Raw genomic sequence first — 15,296 nt, 5'->3', positions numbered from 1 at the left:
GTCACAGGTCACTCATGGAGAAAGTAGAGGCGAATCCAGCCCACTGATCCACACAGTGAAGCCACTCACTGCAAAGCGGTGATACATCACTTAGCGCAGTGTACGTCAATTCAGTGGCAAGCTGAACACATGGTCGAAGCAATCACAGAAGGAGCGCTATCATGGGATGAACTCTGCACAGATCCAACCTCACTCACTCACCTTACAGGAGTTGACTCTCAGCCTGGGAGCAGCCTGAACTTCCAAAGGTTAAGTGTGCAGACAGCCACTGGGCTTCATCCACACCAAACCCCTCATGATAAAGGTTATTTTTGGGGTCTCAGTTATATTCTATGATCAGGGTCAGTGACTGGTGGCCCTGGAATAGATCTGATCCCTCAACTGTCAACATAGATACAAACAAAAAAGGGGGAGAGAGAGCAGTCGTTATGGCAATGGGATTTTACCACTGGACTATTGAGGAGTAGAGGTTGGAACTCTAACTCCCAATGTCTTTTTAAGTAACCTTCCACCCTCCTCTGTGCTACATGAAGTCCCCATGTACAGTCTCAGATGGGACAGTCCAGACACAGGATTATAAGCACAGTGTGAACTAGGTCCAATTCACAAAAAACGACTGAGCAAAAATGCTGATTCATGATTGTATTGTAAAACATACACATTATATTTTCAAAATGACCTTTTAACTTAATTTTATGTTTGCATATAAAGAAGTTCAACACTAGAAATGTGCTAACTGGCAGTAGGTCAGACTTGGCAATACAGGTCCCCTAAGGCCCAACTTTAGCCTGCCTAATTCCTGACTCCAAAATTTTTCAAAGGCTGTTCTTGATAAGATAGTGCAATGCTTGAAACGTCACAACTGACTCAGCTGTCTTCTTACTACAGCTGCAATCCTTCTCCTGGAGTCATCTAGAGAAGATGCTCTTCCACGTGGGGGCTGCGGTGCAGGTAAGCCTGCGTTGCCACTGCTTTTGTACTTACTGCAGGCTGGGGCTTTAGTGACTGTTGAAAGTCCTGAGAATGTCGCTCCTCTCCCACAGTCTGGGCTTTTCTGGCCATGATTGTTGACCGACACAGTGGAGGAGGTTAGGCTGCTCCGACTGAAAGAACGCTGTGACAACGGTAAGTTTCCACTGAGTCTTTTTAGCTCCACTACTTGTTCTCTGGCTTGAGTCAAAGCTTCAGTGAGCTCATAGCGTTCCTCACACTCCCTGCGCACTGTGTCCTGGAGGACAGCATTCTACAAGCACAAAGAAACACATATTTCATAAGACGTCAAGACCAGAGAGAGAGAGAGAGAGAGAGAGAGAGAGAGAGATTGGGTGCTTTTTTAACTTCTCAAACATAGGGGGCTTGGGGAACAAACTGCTTCTGAAATTCATATCAAATTCAAAAGTAGTAACTGGCTTGCAGGGATAGCAAATGAGAGAGAGAGAGAGAGAGAGAGAGAGAGAGAGAGAGAGAGAGAGAGAGAGAGAGCGCCTATTCATAAATTCTAAGTACCCTTGTCCACTCGGAATTAGTTGTGCGGTTCTTGGATACAGACAAAAATGACTTTGATGAAAAATGAGATTTTAAAACATCAAATAAAAGTCACTTCTTACAAATCTTTGCAAATGATGGCTTTATATTTGTGTGCAATAAGGATGTAGGCATCATCAGGCAAATCAGGCTTCAGACTACAAATCACTGGTTATCCATTTCAGTAGGCTCTGGGATCCTATGCCTGTTTCTTTTCCCCTCTCCCTTATTCTTAGTTCTACTCCAGCAAAATGTTTGGTGCAGATCAGAGGAGTCCCATTATGGCAGCAGAAGCTTGGTCCAGGGTAAGGGAAAAAACGTTCCTTTACCATGAGTAGATCTCTGCAACTGCCCCCCCCACCATAGGATGAAATGTGCACTCCACTGACACAGCTGCATTGGTGAAGAGGATTTAGTTAGGATTGGGATGTATGACTGTAATCCTTCACACATTTAGCTGGGAGTAGGTTCCATTGACTTCAACGGGGCACTTCTGAGAGGACATGCATAGGATTGGGCTCTTAGTAAAGCAATAAAATTCCTTGCTAACTGGGTAAGAGGCACTTTTTCAAGGGGCTACTCCTCTTGTATTTAGCAGGGGAAGAATAACTGGCCCTCCTCACCCCAGCAGTGTCTTTTCTAGTGGCTGTCTGCTGGTGTTTTGCATCTTTTTAGAGTGTGAGCCTTTTTGGGACAGGGAGCCATTTAGTTATTTGATTTTTCTCTGTAAACTGCTTTGTGAACTTTTGTTGAAAAGCGGTATATAAATACTGTTAATAATAATAATAATAATAATAATAATAATAATAATAATAATAATAATAGGCCAATACTCCAGATATTACCATCATAGAAGCCAGGCGCGTGTTAATCATCGATGTCGCCATTCCTGGCGACTCGCAAATTTTGGAGAAAGAACAGGAGAAAGTATCCAAATTCCGCGACTTGTGCATAGAATTGACACGTATCTGGATGAAGCATGTAAAAGTGCTGCCAATAGTAATTGGTGCACTAGGGACAATATCAACACAATTTAACGAGTCCTTTGCACAACTGGATGCCCCAGCAATAACACCAGTCGAATTACAGAAGACCGCCATAATTGGCACAACGTCCATCCTTTGTCGGCACCTCATCTTACACCTAGACATCAGACACCTAGACATCAGGTAGATGTCCGTGCGGATGAGGATTTGCCAGCTGATAAATGTTGTGGTTTTTGTGTGTATACGATCATTATCAGCTGTGTTGTCATTTTGATGTGAATAAAATAAATAATAATAAATAAATAAAATACATTTAAGCTGGTAGCCACCACATTCTGAAACTCTAAAGTCAGTAAGTTGCAGTGCAATGCTATGTTTGCTTACATGGAAGTAAATTCCACAATGTTCACTGGCACTTACTCCTATGTAACCATCCACAGGATTGTTGCTTCAATCATGAGTTATCTGGAAAAAAATATTTTCCTTTGTCTGCCCTGACCCTACAGCAAATCAAATTTGATGATTCAATGTTGTGGGTGCACTGGAGAAAGAGAATAATTTCTCTCTGTTCACCCTCTCTACACGATTCATAACTTAAAAACCTTTATCATGGCTTCCCTGTGTTGCCCATTTATTTTCAACTCCTTTTCCCAACATTTAAGCAGTAAGGTTAAATGAGAAGAGGATTATAATGACAGAGGTAAACTTTAATACTTTATAGTAGATCTTCAAACTTTGAATCATTTGCTGACAACAGAAGTGCTCGTCAAAGTGCCATCACCAAAGTGTTGGTTCTGCAGCCCTACAAGGAAAATTGATATCCAGGAACAACTTTAGTGTTGATCTCTGCTGCAAGTCCTTGAAGCAGGGCCAGTCAGAAATTTAAATAAAATGATCTGCCTTCATTGCAGCAACCATCATTGGACATTCAAAAATGAGAAGATTCAAGATGATTTTGCATTTTACAAGGAAAAGAATTTTGCAAAGATGCAGTTAAGGGCACAAGTAATGACAATTATGAGTGCAATCATTCTAAGAATTGATCTATTTAGTGCTCAGTCTGAAAGGAGACTTCATTAAGTAAGTAATGAAATCACTGCAATTCAATCTGTTAAAAAAAATATTGCAAGAGCAAAGGAGGTAATAGCAGATTTAAAGGCTGAAAGAATACATCATCAGCAATCAAAATGTGACTAGCTTCTAACAGCAGAAAACAAAAGACAATCAGGAAGGTCTGGAACCAGGTAGAAAACAGAACAGTTTCTAGTTGCAAATATCTATTTGTCTGGTTCTGATTTTTAACCTTTTGGTGGCAGTTGAGGCAGGTAGGGCACTATCTCGGAGGCAAAAACATCTTGTTTAGTTGCTGAGTTTTATAATGAACTAAAAAGCCACATCAGCTATTGAAACAAGTCTTTGGATCAGGCACAGTTCTTACGATTAGGAAAATCTTATTCATGTCTGGTCTAAATCTGCTTTCTTCGTTTCAACCAACTGGTAATAATCCTGTCCTTAGGAGTCAAATAAAGCAGGTCCTCACCTTCTTCTGTGTGACAGACATTCAGACACTTGAAGAAGACTAACATCTCTCTCAATCTTCTGTTTCTAGGTTCTCTATAGGACGTGATATTGTAAACCAGTAGAAAAGACCTTGTTCATACCTTAATTCCTGTACAGTACTTAGGTTTTCAGCCCAATCCTGTTGGGCTGTCACACGGAGCCCCTTACAACAGCTGAAGCAAGTTCATAAATATGTCACAAAACGGCTGCTGATGGAGCGCAGAGTGCTCCATCAGCAGCCATTCTGCACATGCTGCTGCAAGAGGCAACAGTAACACTTTGCCACCAGATCCTGCTACACCTGCCAGAACAGTTAAGGCAGTGGTGGGGGTGAGGTGTGGGCAAGGAAGGGGTGAAACTGGATGGGAAGGGGGAAGAATAGGGGTCAGAGAGGCGGTGGGAGGAGGGATGGATCCGGCAGCAATGGTGTGTGCTGGATCCTATCCCCTCCTTTTCTAGGCTGCCCATCCCTTTCTTCTGAGCTGGTGCTCAGGAGACCCATTGGTGAGCAAGAGGTTTATGGAGGGGGGGGGGAAGGGGAAATAATTCCCCTTTTCCTTCCAAGTTTTGATTCCCCTTGCCCTCTGGATGCAGCAAGCACCTTTTTGACGCAGATCCATTGGTGGGGGGAAGGATAGGATCGGACTCTTTGTCATTTATCTGTCACTGGGTCCCAGAGCTATTATCTGAAGGCATGTGATACACCTTACTTAAGCTAAGCAGGTCTAGGTCTGATCAGGGGCTAGGTGAGTCACTGTCTGGGAACTCAGTGTACACCACCTTGAATTCCAGGATGGAAGAAAGACAGGACTAAATGAAATTTTTTTTTTAAATGCCATCACAGTTGACATTGACTGTACTCTTTCAGGAGTGATGTAGTCATGTTTTTTTTCTGTTTGAGAGACAGGCAAAGCTCAGTGGCAGAGCACATGCCCCTGTAGTGGGTGATGGGAAAGACCCTGGAAAGCAATTACAGTAGGCGACAGTGGACTAAAAGGACCAATGGCCTGTCTCAACATGGCAGCTATGTTTTTGCACAACACTGCACGTTTCTAGGGTTGTTAAGATTTTAACAGATGGGCAGATATACTTACCCTTCCTAGATATGTTTGGCTCACTTCCCAAGTTCCTGGTTGCATACTATGAACTAGATGTGCTCTACGGGTTAGTTTACACATGTAGTTTTTCATTTAGCAGTTGCAGCATCAGGTGATTTGAATATGTGAAAGTCATCACAGCTCAAATGCCAAACCCAACGATGCATCTCCCCCATGCATTCATATCGCCTGGCATCCCTTCAGGCACAAGACTTCTCAACAGAGACAGTTCAGACATTCAGCTACGACTACTTTTCAAGCGTCAAGACAGCTATTTTTTTTAACAGCTTTTTTAACATTGAAATCATAGGGAGCAGCAGGATTCTGGCAGGAGGTCTGGTCTAGGGGGTAGAGCCTTCATTTGCCTGAAGATAACATCCACAAGGTTGCCAGTTTGAGGCCACCGGCACCGTGTGACCTTGAAGCAGCTGACAAGCTGAGCCAGTTATTCCATCTGCTCTGAGTGTGGGAGGATGGAGGCCAGAATGTGAAACCAGAAAGAAGCATCTGAATGTTGTGGTTCTTGAAAGATAGAACCTTCTTTCAATTGTAAAAATCCCTACAGGGATTTAAATAGCCTGCCTATGTAAACCGCCTTGAATAAAGTCTTGAATAAAGACCAAGAAAGGCGGTATATAAATACCTGTATTATTATTATTATTATTATTATTATTATTATTATTATTATTATTATTATTATTATGTGCCCACTCCCCACTCCCAGGCATCCCTCTGACAGTCTGCACACAACATGCAGAAGTGCATAAAGCTTTCTCCTCACAATCAGGAACTCTGGGAGAGACTCCTACACATTTACAGTTCCACACAGACACTTGAATGAATGCATGGATGTTGGAAGTGGAAACGATGTGTGTGTTCGCACTTCTCCCTACCTATTCAATGTGACATGTGAAAAGAGCTTACATTATGAGACACTGCATAGTGAAGTAGGCCCAAACCTTGGCTGAATTCATACCTCCTCTTGAACTTGATTCAAGTTCTGAACTAGTCGTGTTTGCTCCTGGGTCAGTGTTTCCAGCTCACAGGACTTCCTTTTTATTTCCTCTCTCATGTCTTCGGTCACTAAACGACTAGTGTTCTGTTCCTCCTTCAGCTGGAGCTCAAGGTGTGCAAGTTGCCTCTTAAGGCTTTGCCATTCTTCTTTCTCTTGGTTTTTTTCAGTAAGCTTGGCCTGGGCTTCATGGAGTTTCTTTTGAAGTGCGTCAATTTCTGTCAGGCTATTAGTAGCACTGGAAATTAATGCAGGTATCTGAAAGGGAAATCCAACATTTGCAAGACACATTTAAATTGCAGGGTATCTGTCAGTTAAAGATATTAACATAGGAGCCAAAGGAGGAAAATTATGTGTGTGTAATCACTACATGCTCATATACAATTAAGGATATGTGAAAAGCGAATTACCTTTTGTAGTATGGAAAGTGGAACACTAAGGGCACAATCCTATGCATGTCTACTCAGAAGTAAGTCCCATTGTGTTCTATAGGGCTTACTCCTAGGAAAGTGTGTACAGGATTGCAGCCTGAGGGAAATAGCAGATGGGGGTAGAAAATAACAGAAAAAATAGAAAGAGAATAGGAAAGCGTTGAGATAACAGTTGTCAGATGACAAAGAAAAACCTGTCTAGCTTGCTACACCTTTAACACCAACTTGACCTGAAGAAATCAGTAGGTGAAATATCTCAAAATGGGATCACTTCCTGTTAATTGCCACAAATCAAACAGCAGTTAAGATGACAGTTCAAAAGTTGGCCTAGGTGGCAGACTAAGTGGCAGCAAGACCTGGGAGAAAGTTACTTTTCAGAAGATACGTACAAGGCAATACTCAAGATTTGCCGTGTAAGACAATTTTTAGATAGCAGGAAGAAGAACTAAAACGTATTTGTAAAGGGGGGTCTTTGCACAGCTTTGGCTGGTGCATCCGCTGAGACTGTATCTGAGTCAATTAGATGTGGCTATGGTGGCCCATACCCTAGTGACATCTTGCTTAGACTATGTAATGCTCTGTACATGGGGCAATGCTTGAAAATAGATCAAAAGCTGCAGTTAGTTCAGAATGTGGCAGCCTGGTTGGTCACCAGTGGTTACACTGACTGGCCATTCCATTCTGAGTCAAATTCAAGGTGTTGGAGATTATCTTTAAAGCTCTATTGCACAGAGCAGGGATACTTCAAGGACCACCTTCCCCATATAATGCTACACATCCACTACGACCATCAGATAGGGTTCTGGTTAGGATATCACTGCTCTCTGAAGCCAAGGAGATAGTAGCAAGGTGCAGTGCCTTTTCTGTGGTGGCACCACATCTCTGGAACCAACTACCAGAAAACTTGAGGACAGCGCCTTCATTATATTGCTTCTGGTGGGGTTTAAAAACTTATTTATTTCACTTGGCATTTGAGGAGCGAGGATCCTCCCAGGGACCCCATTTAACTTCTGCTGCTGCTTTTACATCACTGCTTCTATGTTACTTTATGTTACTGCTTTTACACCATTGCTTTTATAAAAACTTTTATATAAAGTTTTTATATCTTTTCATCTGCTCCCGTATTGTTTTTAGTGGATTTATTCAAATGTTTTTATTTAAATGTCTTCATCAACTGTATTATTTTTTTCAGTTCTTATGTTGGACATCGCTTTGAGCATAGGAAGAGTGGTATAGAAAGCTCTTAAATAAATAAATAAAATGTTATACTAAGAAGGAAAAAATAAAAATATTAATCAAAAGGCACAGTCTTGCTGCAGTGAGAGGTGGGAGTGGTAGACTTGTTTCAGGACTACTCTTTATAAATGACCTGTATAACTACAATTCAACTATACAAATTATCACAATCAGTGATTTCACTGCAGCCTAAGTGGTTCTTTGAGGGGAGACACACTCTCATAGATAAGAGGAAAGCTTCAGGTATTAAGACTCTAGCCTCCTTGTTCCCTGTTAAATAAAAAAGAGACAATTCCAATATCTTTTTGTTGTTAATTTTTACTTAACTCCTTTTCAAACTTTTCCTGGCTCGTAAAAAAAAACCCCATGAGATTTATTTATTATTTTCTGTCTTAAATTAGACCAGGCATACTAGTGCAAGTTTGATTCCTGAATTAACGCTCAGTTTAGGAATCTGCACCTTATACTGAAGAGCAGAAAGACTACATTTGGTTTGCTTATACAAACTGTCATTAATCAGAATTTATTTCAAGCACATGGAAATGCAAGAATAACCTGAGAGATGACCTGTTTACACCATTAGCTATCTTGGGATAACAACCTTTAGAGTCATGTCAGCCTCTGATTTGTCAACATGTTCACTGAAGGCTGAAGTTAAATAGAGAAGCAAACTGAAAATGGGTTGACAGCCCTTGGTTAGATCAGGAACTCTTGACTTGTTTCTCTTCCAACCTGAGATAAGTGACTGTGTACCTAACAGCAAGGCTGGTGCTTCTGATTGATGGAGTTCTCTGTCCCGAAGGAGAATGTCATGATCTGAGAATGACCCAAGACAATCACAAAGGGGTGTGTCTGAAACTCCCTGGAATTCCTCAATCTTGTAGAGTATGACAACCTAGAAATGCCAACCTCTGAGCCCAGATTGTATAAACAAGTGTGCCTGAGCAACATGCCGTGACTAAAACAACCTCGGACTACCTGCCCATGTCAATGAAAGTTGTTGGTTTGTAGATTGTTTATTAATGTCAGCCTTAAATAATCAAAATCTGAAAAAAATTGGGAAACTCAACTACTCCATTGTATTATATGACCTATATGATGAAATTTAAGTTCATTTTTTTCTGTGTGTGTTTTTTTTAAAATCTCAAAGCAGTTTAGTTTCACTTGCTAAAACCTTCGTGTGCAGTAGCTCATCATTATCATTTTGGTATTTTGCAATCAATTCCTGATGCTTTTGTTTCTCAATGTCTAGTTCCATTCTAGCTTCTTCTTTGAGTCTGAGAATCTCTTCTTTGTGATGGGCTTCTTCCTTTGCTCTGTCACCTTCAATCTAGGAACCAAAACATTGGGTTGTCAATAAGGATCTGCCCAAATTATACAGGATTTACAGTGAACACACAAGCATATGATTCAGCACAAGTTAATCATGAAATCAATGGGCCTTCAGTTAGTCAAGACATGCAGACCGATCCAGTGCATTTATTGTGAAATCTATCCCACCATATTCAGTGGAGCTTACTCCCAAGTAAATGTGTCCAGGATTACAGCCTAAGTTTCACTCCATTGTTCCCAGCAGGACTCTAGTCATTACTAACTTTTGCTAGTTTGTGCCTATGGGCTAAATCCAATCCAATTTTCCAGTGCCAATGGAGTGCGTGCTACATCCTGTGGTGGGAAGGCAGTCATAGAGGCCACCTCAAGTTGCATTGCAGCTGCACCAGTGCTGGAAGGCTGGATAGGATTGGGCCCTATATTATTTAAAATGATGGTATTAACTTGGGCTGTTTTAGTGAATGCATCTATCACTATAGTTTTGCCCAAAGAGTTGCCTGATGAGGTTGAAGGATTTCACTAGAGCTACAGGAGTTGCCAAGAGAGCAAGACTGAATTTAGAGAGATTGAGATAGTAAAATTCGGAGCTGTGAATTGACAGAAGGTGCAACACCTTGGAATGCCACCTGTTTCACTGGGAATCTGATGCACGTTTAGTAGATTTGTTGCCAGTTATAGCAGTTACGTGCTTCTGCTATGCTACACTTTCTTATATGTAAATAAAATGTATATTAGGGCCAAACTAAACAATACAGTGGACCAGGAGTCCCGTATCCACAGATTTAACCATCTGTGGATACAGAGGGTCTGCATGGATGCCTCTGGAGTTTCCCTGCAATTACTTACTTGGAAGGATCGTACTGGGCCAGCGACCTAATCTATTGGCCTCTGTGGGTGTCAGAATGGCTTGCAGAAGCCTCTGGAAGGTACTTCCAAAAACCAGAAGCAGCTCCTGGAGGCTTCTGCAGGCCATTCTGAGGTCCACAGAAGTCAATAGAGTGGGTCGCCAGTGCAACCCACGAGAGGCCTCTGGAGGCTCCAGTTAAGTAACTGTGAGGGCTTCCGATGTGGACCTCAGCATCCGCGGAATTCCTTGTCTTGGGGGGGGGGGGGCTGGAACCAAACCCCTGAGGAGAAGGAGGGCCCACTGTATACCTATTGTGTGACTGGAACCTACATAACATTTTCAATGCAAATAGCAACTATGTGGGATACCAATCTGGATCAGGCCTGCAGTAGGGAAACAGGGTTTTAACTCTTTGCACCTGCTACAGTACCAGTTGGGGCCCTCATGGCTGTTATTTGACCATGGATTAAAATTTTTATTGGCACCAATGAAAGCTTTTCTCCAGTGGCATTCCTGGGGGTCAGGGGAGCAAATGCTCCAGGAGGATCACCATTTTCTTTCTTTTCTTTTTTTTTTTAACCAGGCTTGTTTTCAAGGCCTTAGAAGGCTTTTTAAGGGCCGGAGAGGTTGCCTGCAGCATCCCTGGCCCCCAGAATGCCTTCTGAGACCTTCGGAATGCCCAAAAAAATACTTCTGGTTTTCAACATTTTTCGGTTGGGAGGATTTTGCGGTCCTAGTCCCAGGCAGCACCAGGGCCAGGTTCACAATTGCTTTCCTCCCAAAGCAAACACAGTATCAGCTCTGTATATTTGTGATCTGAATCAAAACTGTAGTAGAGGCAAAATGATAAAATCCCCTCTCACCTTGCTACAGTCCAAGTACATTTGGGACCCCCTCACACTGCTACTTGCATTAAAAAAAACAAAAAACATGCAAGCCCTAATCACAATATTGTCTAGGTTTGCCCTTACATAAATTCCCCCAACACACTGTGCTCACTCTTTCATCTTACAGAACCGAAACCTTGTAGTTTCTAACTCCTGGAGTTTCTTACCATCAAGGAAAGTGGGGGCTCATTAACAATATATTTTCAGAACCACTAATTGCTGTTTATTTAGAATTATCTCAAATGTGAAAGACTGGAATCACCGAAGCCCAAACAAAAGTGTGCTCTCATTACAGCTTTCTAATCAGAGGTTCATACTTTCGTACACTTTCAAGCCCTTGTGAGAATTTCATGAATCTTTTCAAGAAACGTAAGCATCTCTGATTATAGATGTTATAACAAACACCGTCTCTCCAACATAAATATTAAAAACTTAATTCTGCCCTTAAACAACATCCATTCTATAAACTATACTTTGTTGTGTCTCGTTAACATATCAGGTATTGCAACAGATAGTTTGGGATGGCTAACCCAAAACCATACCCCAACCAGTATACTTTAATAAATCAGAGTTAACAAAATTAGTTTGAACTATAAAATCTGTATCTCATTATAACTTGGAAATTGTATGCAGTACTGTTAGACCATGGAAACAATGTTTATATAATATTTTATATGACCTAAACATGTGATACTACTGATCCATCAAAGGAATTACAGAACTGTAAATATCAGGAATTTCTCTACATGTACCCAAGTAAAGAATGTTTCATATATGTGTCTGTATACAATGGAAGGAAATGTGTGCATAGCAGATAATATATAGTTGGCTAACATGCTAATCCTATGCACACTGCCCAATGGTGGCATGTCTCCTGTGCAAAAGGTGCTCTGACAGTATGCCACTTGGCACACTTCTGGCAGCATTGATGGGAAGGCCTGTGCTTTCCTGCCCACTCCAGCACTTTTCCTGCCACTCAGCAAGATGGTAGAACAGCAGGAAAGGTGGGAAGGGGTGGCGGGAAGGCAGAACAGGCATGGAGAGAAACAGGGCAGGGGATGGGCGGATCAAGTCCAGGGGAGCAGGATCCATGATGCTGGCACTGCCAATACTCTATCCCCTTTCCATACTTGATCCCATGGTGTGGGTCCCTGTGGACCTGCGCCAGCTGTTTAGATAGCAGAGGTCTGAGTAGACCCCTCCATGCTTTGGAGACCTCCTGGACTATCCTTCCACCATAGGATTCAGTGGTCGCCATTTTGGTGCTGCTGCATCGGCTGGGGAGGGTGGGGGAGAATGGATAGGATTGGGCTGTTAATGCCTCGTCTAGTAGCCATGGTACCAGTACTGCTGGGCATCTGTTCAGGGGAAGGCCAGATGTAGGAGCCAGGAGCATAGCCTGAGCGTCTAGATCAGGCTTTTAAGCTTGGAGAAATTTATATGCATGATTTTTCTGCTGAATGAGGGCACTTGCATTTTCCCACTTGGATATCATGTCCATGCATACAAAGAAGTCATGCTTCAGACACTACATTGTTCAGCAAACTACAGTTCGTTGGATCAGTCCACAGGCTCCTTCCTCTGTTTTTCTCTGCAACTTGGGCATAGAGCATTCATACAAGAATCCTGCTTTGTTCATCTTGTTATCTGGGTGTTGTGGTTTGTGCAGGTTACTGACCTGGTTAAGAAACCAAGATCAAATCCAGGGTTCATATCCTGGGCTGTAAGCCATTATGAAACCGTAACTCTCAGGTTCAGATGAACATGTGGAGCTGTGGTTTAACAAACCAGTATTTTTCCCTTGCAGGGCAGCATGTAAGGTTCGGAGGAAGGAGGAGGAAAAAAGGGCATCTCTTATGTGCTTATTTAGCTTGTTTTCCCATTCAGCAACTAGTAGTTTGTGAGATTGTCTGAATAGGGTCAAAGTGTACCATCACTACTGAAACATGGAATGCATGTTTATTTTGTCTGGAGAACAAAGGTCAGGAAATGTCACTAAATTTTTCATTTTATTATTATTATTAGCCAGGCATATTCTCAAAACAGTCAATGAAGGCTCTTTTGACTGAATATTGATTAGCAGTATTGACATCAATGGAAGTTGCTCTAAAGATGATGAAAACGTTTCCCATTTAGCTAGCACCTGAAATCAGGATAACTTATAATAATGAGCGTTTTGAAAGCTGCTTCTCAATTATCTTGTTCAAGTTGCATAGCAACTATTGATTTTCTTTTTCTTCTGTAAAACATTTTTATATCCCAATGCATTAAATGCCAAAACACCACTTTAAGCAACTTAATTCTGAGACTTTTTCTCATTTAACACACACATGGATTGAAAGAATTTTTTTAAAAAAGAGAACACATTATGCCTATGTAATGGCACAGTGACCTAAGAAAAAGACAGCATCATCTCTCTGGTCTGATGAGAACATTTTCAGAACACTTGACATTCAGCACATTTTAATAGTTGTTAGCAAATATGTAACTGCTGTCTCTTATTTCTATCAGTTCTTTATCCAGTTTAAATGTCAAGCTGCACAACAGATTCTGATTGTGCAAACAGAGTGACCTCATGCTAAAATTATAACTTGTATGTGAGAAATTTGAGTTGTTTAAGACGGCTTCATCTATTTATTAATAAAAGCCTACAATTACATCAAGATGGTGTATAATCTGGGCAGACTGAAAAAAAAGATATTAACACTTGAGCAACAAAAATTCAAAGCAGTGGTTCTGTGGCCAATCATAACAAAACAGAAAAAGAGGACTTCTAAGAAAGATCCCTTCACAGAGAAGACGAACAGCCCAATCCTATCCAACATTCCAGCATCGGTGCAACTGCAATGCAGACCCGGGTAAGGGAACGAATGTTCCCATACCTTGAAGCCTCTATGACTGCATCCCCAACACAGGAAGCAGTGCATACCCCATAGACACAGCAGCACCAGCCCTGGAAAATTGGATAGAATTGGGCCATAATGCTTTTACGGCACAATCTTATCCTTTGTTAGCAGATAGTGCCGACAGAGGCTGTTGGAAATATGCCATAAAGCACAGTGCAACAGCACAGCAGTTAGTAGTGCGAGTGGGAAGGCCTGCCTTGGCCCGCTGGTACTAGTGCAGGCCTTAACACACTGCAGCAGTAAGCTCCGCGCTGGGCAGTAGAGGAATGGGGGAGGGTGGGGTGTAATGGGGCAGGAAGAGGGAAGGGAGGGAGTGGATGTGTGCAGATCAGGCCCAGGAGGGAGGCAGGATTGGCGGCAGTGCATGTTGCATGTTGTATCCTATCCTCCTTCCAGATCCACAGATCCACTCGGACTTTCAGCAGTAATTAGCAGGTGCAGGTACAAGTAGACCTTTTGGCACAGCTGGGGCTTACCCCAGGGCAAGGGGCCCTCTAAGAGCCTGCCAGCATTCCAACAAACCCCACAGGATGCAGCAGAGCCCACACTGGTGCTGCAGCATTGGCATGGGGGAGGCTGGACAGGAATGAACTGCCCATAAGCATCACACAGTCAATTTACAACAGGGGAACTTGTGTTCCATGGTCGTTAATGCAGTGGCACCACCATAAATGGTGTGCCGCTGCTGAGAGCTTTAGCGTCACTGAAGCAAAGAACTGAAAGCTCTGCATGTCTGCCACTGACAGACCTGGCCTGCACTGAACTAGGTAAGACGGTGGAAGGAACAGTTCATTTGCAGTTTCCTTGTTAAGTATCCATCAAATATTTCCCGATAATTTATTGACCAGCAAAATTTGAATGGGCCAGTGTCTGCAGCAAAGGACAGAACCAGAGTGGGGTGGGAAGAGGAGATGAGGCTTAAAGGTAAAGTGGCAAGATCTGCCTTTAGAGGCAGTGAAACAGGCAGAGGAGAAGGAAGAGACTAAAGGCAGACTCTGGTATGCTAATAGTTCAAAAGAATATGTTTCTTCTTGCTTTATTTGAGTTCAGGGCTTTCCTGCAATCAGGAAAATCCAGGAACTGGCTTTGCAGGCTCTTAAATGAAGTTCAGATGGATGGTCGTTAACATGTTCCTTGCCTATCTTGCTCTGTATCTATATTACAACATGTTTGAGAACAGCTCTGTGTACGCTTGTGTTCTAACTTCAAAGTTTTTATGTAGCTTTAAAGGAACATCACACCTTGTTTACAGGTTCCCTTATTTAAAACTTGTCCATATGCTAAGGAGAACTAGCTGGAGTCATTTTGGCATCGTTGTCACTACTGTTACAGATTGTATTACCAGATTATAATCTTCTATTACAAATATAAGCTAATGGGAAGAAGCCTTTTGGTTGCTCAATGTTAAGTACTAGATGCAGGAACAGGCAACCCACATGTAAGGGACGAAAAGGGAAAGTTTTCCTAGGTACAGAACA

The 15,296-nt window shown here is 42.2% G+C and overlaps 1 protein-coding gene across 2 annotated transcripts in view; it reads right to left on the bottom strand.

The window, feature by feature from the left end:
* Positions 1-670: 670 nt before the first annotated feature.
* The window catches only part of LEKR1 (leucine, glutamate and lysine rich 1), a 68,470-nt gene continuing 53,844 nt past the window's right edge, over positions 671-15,296 (bottom strand). For both annotated transcript variants that reach the window (XM_066621644.1, XM_066621645.1), the window contains exons 10-12: positions 9,021-9,176; positions 6,144-6,437; positions 671-1,243 (exon numbers count right to left, since the gene is read on the bottom strand). In XM_066621644.1, the coding sequence (XP_066477741.1) occupies positions 857-1,243; positions 6,144-6,437; positions 9,021-9,176 (837 nt within the window). In that variant the 3' untranslated portion in view covers positions 671-856. The remainder of the gene's footprint in view (positions 1,244-6,143; positions 6,438-9,020; positions 9,177-15,296) is intronic.

The sequence above is a fragment of the Tiliqua scincoides genome, chromosome 3 (genome assembly GCF_035046505.1).
Source record: "Tiliqua scincoides isolate rTilSci1 chromosome 3, rTilSci1.hap2, whole genome shotgun sequence".
NCBI lineage: Eukaryota > Metazoa > Chordata > Lepidosauria > Squamata > Scincidae > Tiliqua > Tiliqua scincoides.
This window is presented reverse-complemented; position numbering and strand designations above follow the sequence as displayed.